This window comes from Thermobia domestica, chromosome 5, assembly GCF_964235325.1.
Source record: "Thermobia domestica chromosome 5, izTheDome1.hap1.1, whole genome shotgun sequence".
Taxonomy (NCBI): Eukaryota; Metazoa; Arthropoda; class Insecta; order Zygentoma; family Lepismatidae; genus Thermobia; species Thermobia domestica.
This window is the reverse complement of record NC_137458.1, coordinates 36,486,535-36,507,336: the sequence shown is the minus strand read 5'-3', so window position 1 is coordinate 36,507,336 and position 20,802 is coordinate 36,486,535. Positions and strand designations below refer to the sequence as shown.

Sequence of the window (20,802 nt, the reverse complement as noted above, 5' to 3'; positions counted from 1 at the left end):
TACCTGGCGTGCTTTTTTTTCTGTCTTCAAAATTAGGAAAATACCTCTGTTCTTGCTCCCCCCCATCTCCCTAATCCTTCAGAGCTCCTCTATGGCTAAGCGGTTAGCGTACGTGCCTTTGGCGTGGGAGGCCCGGGTTTGATTCCCGGCGGGAGCTCATGTGGTTCGGATTCCACGTTAATCAGTAGGTCCACGTCTCATATAGCCTCGCTGCTGAACGGGACGTTAAACTCAAAATCAACTCAACTCCCTAATCCTACAACTTTGGATACGCAACTTGACTTCAGCAGTAGTATAAACATTCAATAATGCGGGCACCAAAGACATAAGTTTCGAAGATTTAAATAATTAAATGTTACGCGTACCTATTAACATTCGGGGCCAGTATCCCCCTATGCCCAACCCCCAAGATCACCACCCAAATGGAAAACATCTGTACATATATGCGATGATTAAATATTTATCTCGTATATGCTTTTAATGTTTTTGTATAACTTAGTACCTTTTATTAGCATTTTTATTTTATATCACGAAACAGGTGATACTTTAGTAAGAATTTGTATTTTACACCCGAGGTCCACGTTTAGTGACCTACACTAAATACATGTGTAGCCGAAATGCTATTACGCAGATCAAAAAATATAAAATTGCTACTACTTCTAGAAGTATTAGGCAGATCTCTAAAGAAGTATTGTCTTCAAAATATTGAAAATAATAGAAAAAATGTTTGGCTATTTGCCTTCCGCTACACCGAAGCCATCTTGACTCAGCATTCATACAAACAAATCAAAATACGTGGAAAAATAATCAACAAATGTACCACCATGTGACAAATTTTTCTACTAGAGAACCCAGTAATGCGAGTTTCGCGCACAAATACCCAAGAATTATCAATATGTAGGAGCATAACGCTTCAGAACTCAGGTCCACATATGTGGACCTGGGGAACGAAGAGGTTAAGAATTAACTATTAAAGCAAAGAAGTTATTTCCACCATTTGTTTACATATATCACTTTCACTTGAATTTTCTCGTGCCATTGCTCAAAATATATGTAACAATACACATTATTTTCAAGGAATCAAAACCTCATCCACGTGCTGTACATTTAGACACCTACGCAGTATTCTTAAGTCTGCAGAACAGCTGTTTACTAATACATGTTTTCATTCAAATGTTGAAATTGTATGTATTTCGCAGTATCTATTGCTGTGTGTTCCTCAGATGCTAAAGTGAAAGGAAGGGACGGGGTTTAATGAATATAAGAAATTAGGTACTGAGAACTCCATGCCAAACAAAACCACACAAGAAAAAAGAAAAGTACTGAGAAAAACTATTCGCTCCATATTTTAAGTTACCTTTGTGTTGAGAGAGATTAGTGATATGGATGTAATATAGGGATTCAATAGTTACGGCTGGTATTGCATCATGCTTTAGTGTCGATTTAAATTACAAATACCAAAACACATCGTTCAGAAAGAAACAAAAGTAATTAAAATTTTTCATCTTGTCACATCTATTTTGTATTGTTAGATTGTATATTTTAAAAATTTGTCAGGAAATACATGTACTGAATGTGTCACTTTCTTTCACACTGTAGAAAACCGAGGAGAATTTCTCGAGAAACTTCAACGAGCACGGTCACAAGTGAAACCTGGGTCACCAAGTCAACCAGTACTATCTCGACCAGGCCCTATTAGACTTGTTGTTGGAAATTGGTCACTTGCTAGTCGAAAAGATGGGGAGCTTCATATTCATAATTCTGATGGACAACAGGTAACAGAAAAACAACAAGAATAGTATTCATGCTTAGATATTATCTAGTATCTATTATCTGTAGTTAAGTTACGTAAAATAAATATGAATCGCGTTAGTTTCTTTTCTATATTTAAGAAATAGTAGACAAAAGGGGAACTTAAAAATAGATAAATTGGTGATGTACTAATTTACCCCTTCCGTCAAAGCAAAACGACTGAGTTGCTTAAATTATAAGTCCAAAGAGGACAGTTGCTTAAATTGTAAATCCAAAGAGGTCAGAGTCATGCAAATACTGAGCGAAAGATTCATGCTCAATTCTAAAGATTTGAACCTTCAAAATGACAACTGTGGCTGCGTGTTGTTCTGCTTCTGCGTCAGTTGGTACATGGTTTCATGATAATTTAGTTACGCATTACATAAGTTGTTTTATAAAGTAGTGACAGGACTTAAATTAAAATCAACAAAAAGTAGAAATGTTTTTTTCCAATAAATTGTTTACCATATGTTTATTTTTAGTAAGAGATAGTGGGCGCATAGTAGAAGTATCCAAAAGTAAATATATATCTTTTGTTCGTATTGTAGGATTCATAATCTCTCTTTAGTTATAGCAACAGGTAGTTGTCAGCAGGAGTCAATAGCTTATCCGTGTTCTTGAGTCAGAAGTTCTTTTAACCTTGGAACGAAAGAAACAGTTAAAGCACGGCTTCGGCAAACACATTTTCTCTACTTCAAAGGAGATTACTAAATAATTCGATGTGCTTTGAATCTACTAACGGAAGAATTGTATGGGGGTCAACGTTCTGTTGCTGGCGACTGTACCAATGTTATATTTTATCTCTCTCTCTCTGGAGTAAGGGATTAGATTAGCGATATTTCTTTATTCATAGTTTTCATCATGCTCATGTTGCTTCGTGACGTTTCAAAACGTTATCTAACCCTAGCCATTAGAGGGTTACACCCTATCTGCGGCATTGGTTTTAAAAATTCTGAATTTGAGTAAATACACTACCAGTAGATTGACTAAGTTCAATAACATTAATACTTATGAAAAAAATATTAACTAAGTAGTACAAGTTGTTATGACTAAGGCAGTCAATATTTTAGATGTTGTACACACATCGAAGCTTTGTTCACGTGTTTTAGAACATAATAGGTATTCGAACAATTGATTCGTGCATCATAGTATTAGAGCACATGTTGTTTTCTAGTTGCATAATTAGTTTTTGTTTATTTCGTTTAGAATGATGTTCGGAAATATTTTATCTATTTGCATATGATTAATAAAAAGTAAATCAGAAAATAGAAACCGTGCATCCATTAAAAACTGATGTAAGTATAATATTGTGGGCTAAGAAATGACATCGTAAATGTTTATCCTTCTTGTTCAATTTCCATTTGTGATGTAAGGATGTTTTTACGTTTGAAATATAATTCTCAACGGTATTTATTTTATTTTTCATTTAGCAAGCTACAATTCTGCGGGAAGACTTACCAGGTTTTATTTTCGAATCAAATCGAGGTACAAAACATTCGTTCACTGCTGAAACAACCTTAGGCCCTGAATTCTCTGGAGGGTGGACTGGTAAACGAGGAAAAAGACTGAGATCCAAAATTGAAGCCATGAAGCAAAAGGTAAGAAGAAAATCCGTTACTTTCAAACAGTAAACTTTATTTTAAATGTTTAGGCTTTTTGTGTATTTTTTAAAACTAATAATTCTATACAGATCTTTCACCGTTTCAAGTGCATTATGTAAATACAAGCTATCAGTTTGAAAGTGGAGTATCTATAAGGACAGTTGGTCATCATTGTAGGCTTAGAATCTTTGGACCAAAATCAGAAAGTTTTGTATGAACAAGTCCGCAAAATGTTACTTTCGCTGTAGATTGTTTCAAGAAAATGAACGATATACAGTGCACAGTTTCTGAGCACTACATCATAAGTTAGTGTTTTTTTAAGAACTGAAAAAGAAAAAGATCAATTTGCTTGTAAATTGGGAAGTTCATTAACCAAAATTGAGTGACACACCTGATAATCATCAGAACGTATGGTTGGAAATTTTATTGAACTCAACGTTGACGTGACTTAAGTTCTGATCGAGATACTCGTTACAATAATCACTTTTTTAATCCGGTACATTCGGGACCACAGCCTTGCCGTATTAGCAGTTTTGTCGAATTATCAAACACAAATATAGTTTTAATGGGAATACCAAAGAAAACTCACTCTAAATAAAAATGCAAACTATTAAAACATGTGGAAATGTGATATGTAACCCGTTTGAAAACAGAAAGCGTTGTACTGAAATGAAAGCTGACAGTCATGTTCGAATACTGATCGAACTAAAATTGCGGACAATACAGTAGCGCAACCTGGCGGGCAAGGTCAACAAATGTTGGAATATACCCGGAGAAAAAAAAAAAAATGTGATCGGTTCGATTGGTGCCGAACCGTAGAATGCCGGATTAAAGACTATCTAATGTTATCAGTATTTAGTGCCGAGTTTACCAAAACTTCTCTTCGAAAATTATCCAGTGCGTGATTAAAAGTTTCTATTATGTTAGTCTTCCTCTCAACTTACAAGAATGAAAGATACTAATACTTTCGTTGGCAAAAATTTTAAAGATAGATGTATATCAAAAGAGTTATGTACTTACAGTTTGTTTCTTTCTTTTTTCTAGGTCAAAGTTCAAGCACAAGAAATTTATGAGAAATACTTCAAAGTAGCACAAGCTCAACCACGCGGTGTTGTAGCAAAACTTGGCAACATAGTGGCACAAATTGAACGGGCATGTCAGAAACAGGTAATTATTTTCATAAATACAGTAAATTGTATATGTTAAAGAGTTACTCGGGTTCTAGTAAAATTTACCTATTATTTTTTTGCTGTAGAATGCGCTGGGTTACATTTAAACAAAATATTGTCTCCAAAACTAGGCTGCAACCTAAGAAACATAAGATATTTCAGGTATCCTGTTACGGAAAGTCAGTTTTTTTTTTTTTCTAATTTAATTATGTTCTAAGCAAAAATTTTCACTTGGAAATTCTTATATATTTAAAGTTACGTGATATTACAGGATAGACGTGAATACCTTCAATTTTATGATCAATTACTAATTGCAGGACATGTGTTCGAACAAATTAATTAGTGAATTAGATCATTAAAAAGATAAGTGCAATACCTATTTTGTTGATTGCGTCTGTGAGAGTTTTCCTTAACTTTTTAATAATTGCATTAAAAAATGTCATCGAAAATCCACGTATGGTGTTGAAGGATTCGAAAGTCCTTAACTTTTACCAGCAATCAAAACTGAAAAAAAAATGAATTGAACATAAGGTTAATAGTGAACCCTTAAATAAGTAAACGATGAAGTTAATTCGTAAGAAATTACCCGAAATTGAGCTGCATTTATACTTCAGTTTTAAATGTAGAATAATTGTTTCTCAAATTATTTATTTATCTTGAGAGCCAGAGTTCAAATATTTACACATAGGATCTTACAAAAGCTTACTTAAAGTGTACTTGAAGCCTTTAATAAACGTCCATGTATCAAATTGATCTATCATGTTGAGTACAACTAAGGTCTACATCCAATATTAGAAGCTTCTAATGTATGTTTGCTTTTTTTTTTTTTTTTTTTGTGTGTGTGTGTGTGTGTGTGTATTTTCTTATGTAGATATTTCTTAAATTTCTTTTTAGCAAATGAACAACCATGATGTAAATACATGGCGTGATATTCTGAAGTCAGCTCTCCAGGAATTGATTCAGTTACTTCAAGAAGAAGGCGTAGTATCTGCGTATGAACTACATAGCAGTGGTTTAGTGCAAGCTTTGCTTACAATGTTATCAAGTACAGGGTGGAATGATGGTGTACGAAATAAAAAGACTACCAAATTACAGAAACAGAGAGTAAAGTTGTTCAAAAATTGTTTCAAGGTAAGTGTGTGTCAATTTTTTGATATTAATATTTGCATTCTTGATTATTTCATTCTGCTTACCTGTATGTAGGGTTGTTAGATGTCCATATTTTGTACGGACAGTTTGTATTTTTAGGACTGGCGTCCGTGTCCGTATTGTACTTGTGAAAAGGTTACAAAATGTCCGTATTTTTGTTTGGACTCAGAAAACATATTATTTCGTTACTTTTTACCTACAGATGCACTGATTAAAGGCTCATCTAGGAAAATAACGAGAGTTTTGTACTCTTTCACAATAAAGATACGTGAAAGATCATGAAACAGTCTTAAACTGTGGTCTCTGTGGGAAAATTGTGGGTTTAAGAGGTGCGAGGTCGCAGGCCAAGTAAACGCGAGGGTCAGGGGACAAAGTCCCTAGCTAGACCAAATTCAGAAAATGTTAAGAGCAAATGCACGAAATTCACTCTTGATGCAAAGGCTGATACACAAGAGACGCGAGGCCGTAAGCCGAGCAGTCGCGGGGGTCTGGGGGCAGAGCACCCAGCTAGCCAAAGATTAGTCATTTGGTATTCAAGTACATATGAGTCAACATAAAATTTAATTATGCTGACATTATGTTGATATATGAATAAATAATATGTAATTCTGTGGTGTTACGATAGCCTTTGGTGGCAATTGTTATATAATTAGATAATAGCCGTGTAGAAGGTACGTTATGTTCTGAGGATTTAGGAGTGTATTAATGCCATCATGATGGTTGAACAAAAAACTAAGTGTACTTCAACGGGTTTAGTCTTCACGGTTATGTAAAAATTTGTATAAATGATGTAAGCCTTTCTGTAAATGTCAGCAGTCCATATGTCTTGTGGGAGTAAAGTATAAATGAAGAATTCGTTAAAACACTCATTTCCTCAGCAATCACTGTGTATAGTTAATTTTAGCTCCCTTAGATTATGTACATCTACTTGTATATATCCACAAGAATTTTAGGAATGATCAAAAAAAAAAAAAAAAAGCATCAAAAGATTGCGATCATGGCCAATAATTAGTTTTTGGATCATGGTCCACAAAATTTTTGAAATGCCTCTAAATCAAGTTTTCGTATTTTCTACGGAATAAGCACATCATACTGAGTTACGTGATAGTTTGGGTTTGGCTACACTGTATGCAGTTCTCCAGATATAAGGCGTACAAGAAAATTATTTTTGATTGAAATAATATGTTGGATCTTTTGATACAACGAGTAAATTGGAATATAACACGAAGCTTAAGATGTATCTATATTTCTTGGTTACATATTATACAATTATACTTTATTTTATGCGGCCTTAGAATAACTTTTTTTTTTTTTAATTGCACATTGGTATTAAAATTAAAACGGAAATAGTTTTAAAATCTGCGTTAAAAATTACTAAAAATCGGGATTAACTTGTACTAAGAAACTGATAGGTATGAATTAACTAAGAATAGAACATGTTCAAGTTAAGTAATGTTTTACAGTATATTGTTTTAGCTTTAAGAAAGTTGAATATAAAGATTGACTAAGTAACATTTTACTATTTTGTTCCAGGATAGAGAAATGGAAAACAATAACACAAACTCAGCTGTGATTCTTGTTCATAAGTTAGTTGCTGTGTTAGAATCAATCGAAAAGCTTCCAGTATATCTGTATGATACGCCTGGCTCGGGATACGGCCTGCAGGTGAGTTTGGTAACACGGAATAGCTCTTAATGACGGAATAGTCGTTGGAATTACGTTGGTATGAATATATTTAGTTGATAATAATCGAATGAAGGAAGATTCCGCTATTACGAAAATTCATAGTTTTTTTGATGCAGCCCACAGCAGAAGTATATATTTCGGATATATTTGATCACCAAGACTTCCATGCCACGAATGTATTTTATATTCGTACATTCATCATTATGGGAGCAGATGGATTGTGATCCTGTTCTTGTATATGAAAGACAACTTAAAAAAGAAAATTACAGAAAATTCCCTTTTTTTAAAAATAAAATTTTGACCTAAACTACAACTTTTATATTATTTTTATATTATATTATATTATATTATATATTATATTATATTATATTATATATTATATTATATTATATTATATATTATATTATATTAGATTAGATTAGATTAGATTATTGTTGTTCATCTCAACCATAGGTTGGTGGGCAACATAGAAATTTTAAAACTTTTCTCTCCCTTGGGAGAGCTGTTTAATAATTGGATAAGGTCTCTTCTTCGTAACCGCATCTAGATATTCTATACTTTGTCTTCCTCTTGGTTTTTCTTCTGCCTTTCCCTCTATCAACACGGTGATCCAATTGGAGTGCCGAATAGGATGGCCAAGCATGCTGTTTCTTCTTTTTCCTATTATCTTCATGATCTGTCGTCCTTCATTAGCTTCCTTTAGTATGTATTAATTCCTTTTCCTTTCGGTCCATGATATGCGCGTCATTCTGCGCCAACACCACATTTCAAATGCTTCCAGCTTGGATATTTCGAGTTTTTTTTTCAGTGTCCACGTCTCTGATCCATACAGTGCCACGCTCCATACCAGTGTCTTAATAAATCGTTTACGAACGTCCAACGACACATTTCTTGATGTTAGTAGTCCTCTTTTCCTACTGAATGCTTGTTTAGCCTGTGCCATTCTGGAACTTACGTCTTTTTCACTTCTTCCGTCCGAGGATATTAGACTTCCTAAATTGGGGAACGTCGTAACGTCTTTGATTACCTCTAGCAATACGTTTATCCCTTCCTTTTCTGCTCTTGTGCACTTTATCACTCTGGTTTTCTTCTTATTTATCTTCATTTTGCATGTTTGTTTGTTTGTTTTTTTTTTTCAGTTGGTCGTTCAAGTTTGAAGTGCTTCCTGCATATTATTATTATTATTATTATTATTATTAGAAACAGCAATTTCAAAATACGAATACTATAACGCGAATAGTAATTTACGAAATCTGGTACTCAAAATGTGTATTTGTTCATAAAATTGATTATTCTTAGATAAAAATAAAATTTGACCAAAGCAAACAGTTACTATTAGTAATCAGTGTTAGAGTTTCTGTAATTACATTGTCTTCATCAATGAATGTATCTGATGAAAGCAGTGATATAGTTGTAACACAGTTCATAAGTGTTTGCGGGGACACGGTGGCTCAGTAATAGAACGCTTACCTCTGGTGCGTGGGGTTACTGGTTCGATCTCCAGCTAAGGAAGTTTGTGATGAACAACATCGTGTCCATGGGTTTTCTTAGGGTTTCCCGTTTCCTGTCACTGTCTCATTCCACCAATTCTTCCATCATTCATTTAGTCATCGTCTCCCTTAGCCTAAAGGGCATAATGTGAGACGTTAGACTGAAAGATTTCATTTCAATAAGTGCTTGCTTTGGACAGAGTTTGTTTATAGCTAAATTGTACGTAGCACCAAAGCTAGCAACAACGTGATTATTCTTCTTTGAGAGTATGCGAAAAATAGACAATTTAAATTAACATTAAAAATAAAATGTGTTTCAGTCTAGTTAACTTGCACACTCGATATTTCAACTATTTGCTAATCATCTTGTTTAAAAATCCGTTAGTGCCCTTAAAACTTAGTAAAAGTGAGGGTAAATACAGCTTTAATCATGTCTGTGGGTACATCAAGGATATAAGCTGTTGATCTAAATAGTATGTAAGGAATTCTACAGTGGATCACGATATATTTTATATTCCACATCATCATTCCTATCAAACACAAATGAAGGGAAAGAGAATCTTTCAAATTCCATGAAATGAGAAAAAGTCCTGGTAGTTTCGACTACATTAGGATGTAATAGTTATTGAGAGAAAAGGACAAACACAAAGTAGGTGCAGTAGAGTCCCGAGTATGCTAATGTGGCGGAAGGCCAGGCCGGATAACAAAAAAGCGAATAGGTCGGAGTTCATTAAAAATACCCCAAGAATAATTTACCAATACTGTACGTACTGTACAGTTATAATTAGGAACAGCGGCAAGCGTACTGTATTGACGTCCATTACACACTGACGAAACAATGAACAAGGAGCAGAATGCTGCTCTTTTCCTGTCACAACTTGTATTTTACGACATGTAAACGAGTCGTAGCAGACGCCCGCTTTCTATACCTTGGCAGTGTTGCCAATGCAACGCCTTGCCTTCCTCATTTAATTACGATAAAAGAAAACTAGGCTGGATACTTGGTAGTCTACTGGACTAACTTTATATCTACTGAGTTGGAGTTAGCTGACAGTGAGTGCCGCGTAATTTAGTTCAAATTATTGGGAAGTCTCTTATTCCATGGATGTGTAAATATTTTCAATTTTCATTTCCTTAATTATAAACGAACGATACCAAACAATGCAAATACTGCATTAGCCTATGAGTACAAATTAAAATTAACTTTCTAATGGTGAGTACGTATTATGCAAGTAATTCTTCACTTTCTTTCTTTTTAGATCCTTACCAGAAGGTTAAGGTTTCGACTAGAGAAAGCACCGGGTGAAAGTTCACTTATAGACAGAACAGGAAGAAATCTGAAAATGGAGCCACTGAGCACGGTTGTTCAGTTGGAAAGATATTTATTGAAGATGGTAGCCAAGCAATGGTATGACTACGAGAGATCAACGTTTGCGTTTGTTAAGAAATTGAAAGAGGGTCAGAAAATCACCTTCAGACATCAACATGACTTCGATGAGAATGGCATTATATATTGGATCGGTACAAATGGAAAGTAAGTATGTAGTGAATCTGTTGTATGTTATTTTTTTTCAGTGGAATTATTTTTAAATGAAAAGGATAAAATGCACTTTGTATGCTTTCCGGTTCTTAGGATCAGGTAGTGCACTTACAACATTGCAATGTGAGTACGTCCTTTTAAACTCTCAATATCTCGAACGGAAGTTTATTTATTTATTTATTTATTTATTTATGTAATTAATAGATAGGTAAAGAGATTATCTCAATCTGTTAACATCCTAATGTGTAACAGTGACTTAAATCCGTTCGTTACTCCACACGATAATTCTTGAACGAAAGTAGATTCTTGCAATTGATAGCTAAAGCAGTTATCTTCGCCGAGTTCGTTAACGAAATCAATCTGTTATCTTAACGGGTAACGGCGATTTAAATTTGTCCGTTAGTGCACACGATAACTCCTGAACGAAAGGGATTTATTTTTTATTTATTTATTTATTTATTTACTTATTTTATTTTTATTTTTTGCAATAAATAGCTAGAGCTATTATTTCAGCCGAGTTCTTTAACGGAGTCAATCCGTTAACTTCTTAATGAGTAACGGCGATTTACATTTATCCTTTAATGCACGCGATAACTCTTGAACGAAATCGAATTTTTGAATTCTTTTTTTAAATAAATAGCCAGTGCAATTATCTCAGTAGAGTTCGTTAACGGAGCCAATCCGTCAACATCTTAACGATAGCGGTGACTTAAATTGGTCTGTTACTTCATACGTTAACACTTTAACGGAAACGAATTTTTGAATTTTTTTTCGAAGGTAGTAGAAGTTACACATCTCACTGTTAGAGGGCAGCGGAAGTCCTCCAGCGGTTGACACCTACCGGACGAAATTCAAACTTGTAGTGCGTGAACCTTTTCCTTTCTACCAGAGTGTATTAGTTTTGTTTCTCAAAAATTAAGTATCATAAATGTTGTGCCATCAGTAGTGGGTTAATTACGTGTCTTGAAGATATAATTATTTTTAATATTATCAATCAATTATAATTTCCTTTTTCCTTTTGTGTTCTGCCTTTCCTTTTATCATATTTCTAATAAGACAGTAATGTCCTAACAATGTAAAAATACAGAAGAATCTGTACGTTGAACTGGTAGAAACTTGAACACAGTTTAACCTTGTGCCTGGTTACTCTGTTGGTTATTGTTAGAACATCTCTGCCAGTCCGGGTTTTCCGTTTAGTTCCATTGTTGTAGTGTACTGTCCGTAGCTCAAATCCTTCCATTTTTTACTCTCCTCTCTTTTTCTTCCTGCTCCATACAGTGTGATACTTTACACGAAAAACTTCGTTTTTCTCTACTCGCGAATCACAAAAAACTTTTTCTTGTTACCTCCAAATATCAAATATATATCAGGTGTCCTAAAAATGGCCGTATTACATATGTTCAGACGTCTTTCATATTCGTATTGCATTTGATACAGAAAACATATAGATAGAAGACCAATTAATTACAAATATCAAAGAGTGTTTATGCTTACACATTTAGACGTGCTACTAGCTTTACGCTTCACAAATCTTAAATTAATACTAATTACATAAAAAAAAAAAAAAAAGTTTACTAAGTGCATAAAAAAGAAGTTGAAATATAACATTTTCAGCCTACGGTTTGAGTATTTTTCTCAGGTGTCTATTTGTGGTCGCAAAGTTCTGCTTCTTCTTGCATGTTGAAGCATAACTTCGAGTTTAAGTGCCAGTTTTCAAACCTCATTAGGGACAAGATTTTCAGTGGTAGGCCAGTTTGACCTATCACCACCTACAGCAAAATGATGGAATTGCCATCTTGAAGGACCTCAAGTTTTTTTTTTCTTCAGTATTACATAATAATTTCCAGCATTCCAACTATCAGTAGATATTCTAAGCATTCTTTCTATTGTTTTCTCCCGTAGGTTAGAAAGAAGAAATGTATGAAACTTAAGATTTGAAATTGTCAAATCTATTTCATGATCTGTAATTAATTTCGTTTATTTCAGAACATCACCAGAATGGGTAAACCCCGGTCAGTATGGATTAGTTGTAGTGACATCTTCAGAAGGAAGAAATCTTCCGTATGGCCGACTAGAAGATATTTTAAGTCGTGACGCATCGGCCTTGAATTGTCACACAAATGACGACAAACGTGCGTGGTTTGCCATAGATCTTGGACTCTGGATTCTACCCAACTGCTATACTCTACGGCATGCCAGAGGGTACGGAAGATCTGCCTTGCGAAATTGGCTGTTTCAGGTGAGAAGTTTGTCATATAGATATATTGAACTGATAAGTTTATTTTGTCGCACAACAAACAATTGATGTTCTTCGAATTTGTTCTGTGTATGAAATAATAATAGCTAGAAATTAGAGGAAGTTAGGAGAATATTCAAATTCGGATATAATTTTGTGGTTTATGTTTGTTTTTTTGGCAGACATACTACTATTTGAGGAAGACTCATAAAATAAGTTGCATGTACTTAGAAAATTTTATCTGAAAGAATATTTTAGCAGCATTGGTTATACTTTCTTAGTTGTAGCGGGAACAGTTTGCCCTTGATCGGCGATGAATGTAGTTTATTCTTCACAAGTGGCGTCTACATTATAATACTTTTCTTTCTTTCTCCTTATTTCTGTTTCTTTTTGTCTTCTTTCTTTCTCGACAGAGATATGTAAACTCTACTGAGATTCATCTGTCTAACTAGGTGACAAAACGGCTACGTGCCAGATGACCACAAAATGGTGTGTGTTGTTTGAAAGTATGTACTCGAGAAAAAATGAAATATTTTTTTAGTTTAACATTCCATGTTTATACTCTTTAGGATAAAGGAGACAAATGATCAATGAAAGTGACTGATCGTGATATTAAATTTTTGTGCTTTCCCACGGAGAATCGAATCTTGGACCACGTGCACTAAAAGTACACACTGTACTCTTAGACAATCAGTATGTACGACGAGAATGTGTTAATTAATACACAAAAAGGCAAATCACAACGAATTAGGAATTTCGCATGTAAGTTACATATGTTACTACAATGAAAAAGTTAAAAATGTAATAATTGTTATTTCATGATAAACGGAAAGGTTTCGAAGATTCATACTATGCTATTGTATTAAATTACATAGAAGAGTGTTCGTTGCTTTTTGTCGTACGCTGTTACTTCCATGAAAGTGCGACCGACTTTTTTATTTTCTTTGTAGCTCTGTCCACATTAGTTTGTAATTATTTTCCTTAGCAAATCATGTAAAGTGCAGATTTTGAGACTTCTTATTGGTCCGTCTAGGTTTCCAAGGATGGTATCAATTGGACTACATTGTACACACACATCGACGATTGCTCTTTGAACGAGCCAGGTAGTACATCTTCGTGGCCTATAGAGCCTCCATCAGAAGAGACACAAGGTTGGCGTCATATTAGGTTGCAACAGACAGGGAAGAATGCCTCTGGACAAACTCATTATCTTAGCTTATCAGGATTTGAAATATATGGTACAGTGACTGGCGTGTGTGAAGATCTTGGTAAGTATAAAACGGGTCAGTAGTCTTAAATTTTTAGCGTCAAAATAGATAAATTTAACGAAGTAAGAACTTTTTTTTTTTTAAACTGGAACTCTGTGTTCATGAGTATAAACACAGGTGCATAGTTAGTTGCATTACGTTTGTAACTAATGTATTTTAATATTCTTGTCCTAATGAGTATAACCTCTTGTAGTTTATCATGATGATAGATAGCATCTCTGCTCTTCTGCCGCATAAAACTTTCAACCGATTAATGAGTTCTGCTGATCAATGTACGAGGGGAAGAACTTTTGAGAAAAGGTACATTTATTCTAATGATAGAAAACTGAGACATACATTATTTTTCTACGTAATCTCCCTGCACTTCAAGCACTTTTCCCAACTCGCAAAAGTTGATTCTGTCGAAAAAAAAAAAGTTTCGGTCGCACCTGTAACCAATTTTGCACCGCATCAATGACTTCTGCATCGGTTGCAAATCTTTTTACCCTGAGCGCTTCCTTCAATGGAATACCTAAACCATGACTGATATGTAAAGTATTAGCGATTTCGTCCACTGTGATTCGTCTGTTTTTCATCACCATACCCTCAACAACTTTCAAATTGTCCTCAATCATTGACGTCGATGGCCTTCCCGATCTTTCCTCATCACATAAAGAAGTTCTTCTCTGTTTGAAACGCTCTATCCATTCGTAGATCTTGCTTTGCGATAAACAGCTGTCACCATACCGCGCTTGCATTCGACGAATAATTTCCTCCTTGGTGGAATAATTTAACTAACTCACTCTATGGCCTATGGAGCCCCGAGGTTCAATGCCGCGTTTACAAAAGCTCTCCATTAAATTCTATCCAACTGGATCAAGCTTCTACTTTGTATTCCTATCTCTGCGAGATCCATCTTTATATTGTCCTCCCGTCTGCGCCTAAGTCTTCGTAATGATCATTTCTGATTGCACTTTCAGTTGAAACTTTGAAAGTGTTACTACTTTCTTCCATTCTGGCTACATGACCTGCCCACCTGAGTCTCCTAGACTTGGTGCCCCTAACAAGGTTTGGTAAAAGGTGTAAATTCTATAAGTTGTTAATTCAGTTTCTTCTCAGAATTTGATTCTTTTAACATATACAGTAAGTATACTCTGTCCATAATTGTATACTCTGTCCATAAGATAATTGGTGTATTAACATTAATTAATGGCAGGTTATGAAATTATTTTCTATCTCCTTCAATATTTCCCCCTCCTTTCCTGCAGGCAAGGCAGCGAAAGAAGCAGAAGCTAATTTACGAAAACAACGGCGGCTGCTTCGAACTCAGGTCCTACGACATTTTGTTGTTGGGGCTCGAGTTGTGAGAGGCTTAGATTGGAAGTGGAGAGATCAAGATGGTAATCCAGCTGGCGAAGGAACTGTGACAGGAGAACTTCATAATGGTAACTACTTTCCTTCAGTGATTTTGTCGCTCTTTCCCCACACTCTTTATTTTTCCTTAAAATGTAGGATTTAGATTCCTTAAGAAAAGACACGTTAAATTCTTAAGAAATTAATACTAAGCATTTAGCACAAGAAAAAATGGTTGGATTTTAAGTTTGAAGTAAATCACTGATATGTTGTGTCAATGACACGTTTAAGTTACTTTCGTATCGACTAAATATGTGCATAGGGTATTTCAAACGCAACTTTGCTCTTTCTAGATTTTTTTTTTTTTTTAATTCATATGTTCAGGAATAAAAGAGAAATGTATTTTAGATTTGTGTGTGATACGGTAGATTCATATGGATAAGAAATTGTTTATCTAAGTATACATATTTTATGTGAATGTATTAATCCATATTATAACTGTCCTCACGTGTCTTCATATATAAACCAGTTGTAGCATGCTCGCCTTTAATGCGCATGAACCCGAGAACCATTTCGACAAGCGATTTTCATACATATACGAGGGTCATTTAACTCGAACTGGCAACACTGCTACGATTGGAATGTCATGTGGGCAGGAGACAAATGACGAACGTAGTGTTCCGTGGATGTGTACGAGTCAGTTCAACGCTACTGCGGTCCCATATTACGGTGTGTAGGGCGAGTCGACATTGTTAGTGATTGTTGTGTGAAATACTGCCCTAACGCAATGTTCACTCGTGCAGAACAGCGTGTGTTTATGAAATTCCAGGTGGCACGAGGGCGAAATACTAGGACGATTCACAGAGGATTAGTAGAGCCTGTGGTGAAGCTCCTCTATCGTATCGGACAGTGGCGAGATGGTTTGCAGCATTTCAGGTGGGACGACAGTCAACAGATAAAGTGCATGGTGGACGGCATATGCGAACGGCTACGGACAAAATTCATCTTGCAAGACTACGGACACTGCTTGACGATGATCGGCACTGGACTTGTTCAGCTCCTGCGCCAATTCACTACATTTCTTCCGGATTAGTGTTCCGCATGCTAACACAAGATTTTGGCATGAGAAAAATTGCAGCCAGATGGGTACCCCATGTTCTGACCGATACACGAAAGTGGTATAAGTCGGAATGTGCGCGCCTACACCTTCAACGTTACAATGAGGAAGGTTATGACTTCTTGCATCGCATTATTTTAAGTAACCGTGAATTGAAACGTCAGTCAAGTGAATGGCGCCACCCAGAATCTCCACGACCGAAAAAACTTAGGCAAGAGCCAGCAAACGTGAGGGTGATGTCATACGACTACGAAGACATTATTCTATCACATCAAGTTCCACCGGGCGTTACCGGCAATGCTGCATACTATGCTTCATACCTCAGTCACCATTTGCGACCAGCATTGCGGTGCAAACGTCCACACCTCCTGGAGTCTAGACCAATTCTCCTACACGACAATGCCGGATGCCATACATCCAATCCAGTACAAACCCTGTTACGGCGATGGGGTTGGGAGGTACTGAAGCACCCACCATACTCCCTGGATATGAGCCCCTACGATTTTGATCTTTTCCCAAAAATGAAAGAACCTCTCAGAGGTAAACGTTTCAGAGAAATTCCCAGCATTGTTCGTGCCTTAGGGCGCACTGTCAACACCCTCTCACAACGTGGTGCTTTGACAGGTATTTAACGGTTGTCAAACATTTGGCGAAGGATTCAACAGACTGGCGGAGACTACATCGAAGGACTGTAAGCTTCTTGAGGTGAGTGATTCACTGCTTTCTATTTCACAACTATGTTGCCACTTCGAGTTAAATGACCCTCGTATATATATATATATATATATATATATATATATATATATATATATATATATATATATATATATTAAGGATTATTTTTGTATTAAAAAGTAGCAGATGTAATAGAAAGTAATGGAAATAAGACAATCTCCGATATGCGAACTTTCTGGTATAATTACGAAAAAAGAAAAGACACTGACCTTACTTGAGTTGCACACTATATAAATTTTCCGTCTGTTTCTGGTATGATTATTTGAAGACATTCTTTAGTTAGTATTTTTAGTAACTTGATTCATATTTATTTCTCGATATAAACAGAGATAAGATGGTAGCTATATAAGAAAGAATAGAAACAAATGTTTATTTTTTATAGGTTGGATTGATGTTACGTGGGATCATGGTGGTTCTAACTCCTACCGTATGGGGGCCGAAGGCAAATACGATCTCAAATTGGCTCCTGGATATGATGTGGAAGCTCATTCTCAAGGAGCATCATCAGCAACGAGTGGAAAAGCGTCAGCTGGTCTGACTGGTAAGTTTTTTGTTCTGCATTTAATTCAAAGAAAAAATACTTGTTAGTGAAGTTATTTCGCGTTTAATAATTGGTGACTGAAACTTTCTGTGTAAGAACATTTCTTCAGTAAAAGATGTTACTTTGTTAAATTATTCTAATAAGTCTTTGCAGTTAGAGCTGACTAACCTTAACGTATCAAGATTTTTCTCTATTTCTACTCAAACAACTAGGATCTCCATTTCAATGAAAAAACAGCATATCTTGTATTCCCATCTCTTCCTAAAAGTGTATATTTTGAGTGACATTATCGGTCATTGTTGCTAAGTTAAGTCGATACCTTTTCAGGACCGACAGAGATTTCAAGAAAATCATAGATCGTAAATAGGCGGCCCTAGTACCCCTTCTAATTTTCAGAGGGACATGATTGATACCGTTGTAAAGCTTACGGAACACAGATTCCAACAAGCTAACTTTTGTGCCCCCGTGCCAGACCCGTAGAAGAAGAAGAACTTGTTTTTAAAAATTGAGATCTTTTTGTTTTTGAAAATGTGCGAGAGGCTGGCAAAACTGTTACTTGTCGTACGCAGGAAAAATTTTCACGTGTACGCCAAGGCCGAAAGTTCAGTACCAAGTGAGAAAAAAAAATTCCAAACGTTTCCTACGAGAATCATCCTGTACATATTTTTCGAAATAATTGATCTACCCTACGTTGGCAGCTCTAGCGACGCCCCTAATTGTCACAGAGATATAAGCCATACCTCGTTGGAAAGCTTATGAGACACAGGTTCCAACGAGGTAACTTTTATACCCCCCGTGCTCAACCCGTAAAAAACGATGATCGAACCGTTTTGAAAAAATAAATGTTGTGGGACTATGGCAATGCTGTTATTTGTCGTACGTAAGAAAAAACATCCAACTTTTCCCCCTACTCTTCAGCTGCGGGGCCCCTATGTGGATGAAATACACATCGTTGGAAAGAATAATGCCTTCCTGAGGAGATAGTACCTAAATCATCTCTGTAGGTCAATTACGGAGATTTAAACTCTGACTCATCCGTTGATCTTGAAAAAGATAACTGTAAGTTTGTTCTGTTACTTGTGGGTAGGATTTCTCGATACTTAGGTTTGTAAGAAATTGAGTACAAAATACGAAGAAGGGCACGAGGAATATATGCGACACACACACACTCTCACGAACAACAGGATAAGCACCTGAAAAAAATGTTCAAAAGTTCCTTGAACGTCAAAGTGTTGCTTGCAGCAGAAAGAGAAAAGTGTCCCTCTAGTGTTTAAAGTGACTCGAACAGATCAAGAACATACTTATCGAAAGTACTGGTTTATAAGATAGGTTCACAACTTAGGTATTTTCTTCTTGTGAAGGTTGTTTTAAATAGTGCTTAAATGCTTATAATATGAATGATGATTAGTGTTCCCCTACAGGACATGAGTTTTCTTTTAATTCCAAACTTTCTGTACAAATTATTGCGTAACTAATGTATGAAGAAATAAAAGGAAACATTGCATCACGGAAGAAAAGTTTTTAAAAATTCAATCTGCTTTCTTTGGCACTGGTTTCCCCAATGAGTTGGAGTCTTTTTATATCTATCTGGTCTTGACGGTTTTGTCTCCTAGGACGGTTTCTATCCTTTCTTTTTCAATTGCTATTACCAAAGCTTCAGAGAAAAGCCGACAATTAAGTAGTGCAAGAATTCTAAATAGCATTTACAGTAAATCGGTGTATCAGTGCGATTTCTTGATTTAGATATTATGGTTATCCAAATTCTCGTGTATTTAGTGTGCCGTACCAGTATGTTGCACTGAATTAAGTAAATTTTGTAATTTCAGGAAAATCAAGTAAAAACGTTGCTGATAGTGCCAAGAGTAGCAGCTCCAGTGTACTTACAAGCAGAAAATCTAGTTCAACTCCTAGTTTGCCTGACGCAACTGAGAACCATACCAAGACATCAGTGGCAAGTACTGAGCAGGCAGCTTCAGCTGACAATTTAGCTGCAAAGGTAAGGGCATGGTAATACTTCACTATTTTGTATAGAGCTGTGAGACATAATCATAAAGTGGTTACGATGGTTCTTAAGAACTTACCTTTTGTATTAGCTAAATCGCTCTTTTTAAGTGGAATCTTGACTTATTTAATACTTCCCCAAATTTGACAAATAACAATAGATACCTCTACAAGTGAAATACACCTTACAAGTTGTAAATGCAATGTAATTCATACTGCTTACTTAGTGTATTTAAGAAATTAATGTTCCATCTATAATGCGTTATTTAGATAATACAAAGTTCGAGGCTCATTTTTGTTTTTGTGAATTTTGCCACTGAAAGTCAGTACTTAATGAAATACAATAAGCAACATCGATGTACAGTGCATCATAATAAAAACAATTGCATATTACGCTTGCAAGGATTATAAGTACATTATCAATAGGAATGTTTGAGTTCGATTTCCAGTGTCAGACATCCTTACAAACGCTTGTTGCGCGTTTCACACCACGTTTACTCCGAATCATTTGCTTTTACAATCGTTCGTTCGCACTTTTCACTTATAGTTCTCATAGAGTTGCTCAATCCATCATATTGTTTCTTCTGCATTAGCAGTATTTCTTGAAGTCTTTTCCACGTGCTCTTCCTGAGTATGTTGTATGCGTTCTCTGGATTTATGAACACTAGAGTTGATACATATTTAATTTCATATTAGTACTGAATTCTGGGATTGTCTTTGTATTCTATATTCGCAGGTCAGCTTGTGAATCATTCTCTCCATATCTTTTTCTATTGTACTGTCGTTTTATATTTAGTTAATTTTCTTCCATATGTTCTTCTGTCGGATTTATCAGCTTCTATTCTTCCTCCCGATATAATTTCTAATTTTAGCATTTTAGAATGTGTCTTCTCCTTGAAAATGTACTTTATTGCTTGGTCGTGGCGCTTCCATACTACTAGTTTTCTCTGTTATGGTGTAGGGTTTTTGACTTCTTATTCCTTAAGTAATCGACTAATGACCTGCAATCAGCATCTATTCCTACAGCGAGAATCATTTCACAACCTTAATTTCTTTTCTCCTTGAAAATTATGTAGTCAGTCACTGATTTTATCTTCCTGTCCGAGCTGTACTTCGCATATATGTAGTTTTCTCTTTCCTTAAACC

General features: G+C 35.5%; 1 protein-coding gene across 14 annotated transcripts in view; it reads left to right on the top strand.

The window, feature by feature from the left end:
- Ufd4 (ubiquitin fusion-degradation 4-like) overlaps nt 1-20,802 on the top strand; it is a 222,950-nt gene that overhangs the window by 162,980 nt on the left and 39,168 nt on the right. For all 14 annotated transcript variants that reach the window (XM_081758514.1, XM_081758516.1, XM_081758521.1 and 11 more), the window contains 11 exons: nt 1,600-1,775; nt 3,222-3,389; nt 4,437-4,559; nt 5,456-5,692; nt 7,244-7,375; nt 10,146-10,420; nt 12,413-12,665; nt 13,696-13,930; nt 15,178-15,354; nt 17,497-17,655; nt 19,482-19,651. In XM_081758514.1, the coding sequence (XP_081614640.1) occupies nt 1,600-1,775; nt 3,222-3,389; nt 4,437-4,559; nt 5,456-5,692; nt 7,244-7,375; nt 10,146-10,420; nt 12,413-12,665; nt 13,696-13,930; nt 15,178-15,354; nt 17,497-17,655; nt 19,482-19,651 (2,105 nt within the window). The remainder of the gene's footprint in view (nt 1-1,599; nt 1,776-3,221; nt 3,390-4,436; nt 4,560-5,455; nt 5,693-7,243; nt 7,376-10,145; nt 10,421-12,412; nt 12,666-13,695; nt 13,931-15,177; nt 15,355-17,496; nt 17,656-19,481; nt 19,652-20,802) is intronic.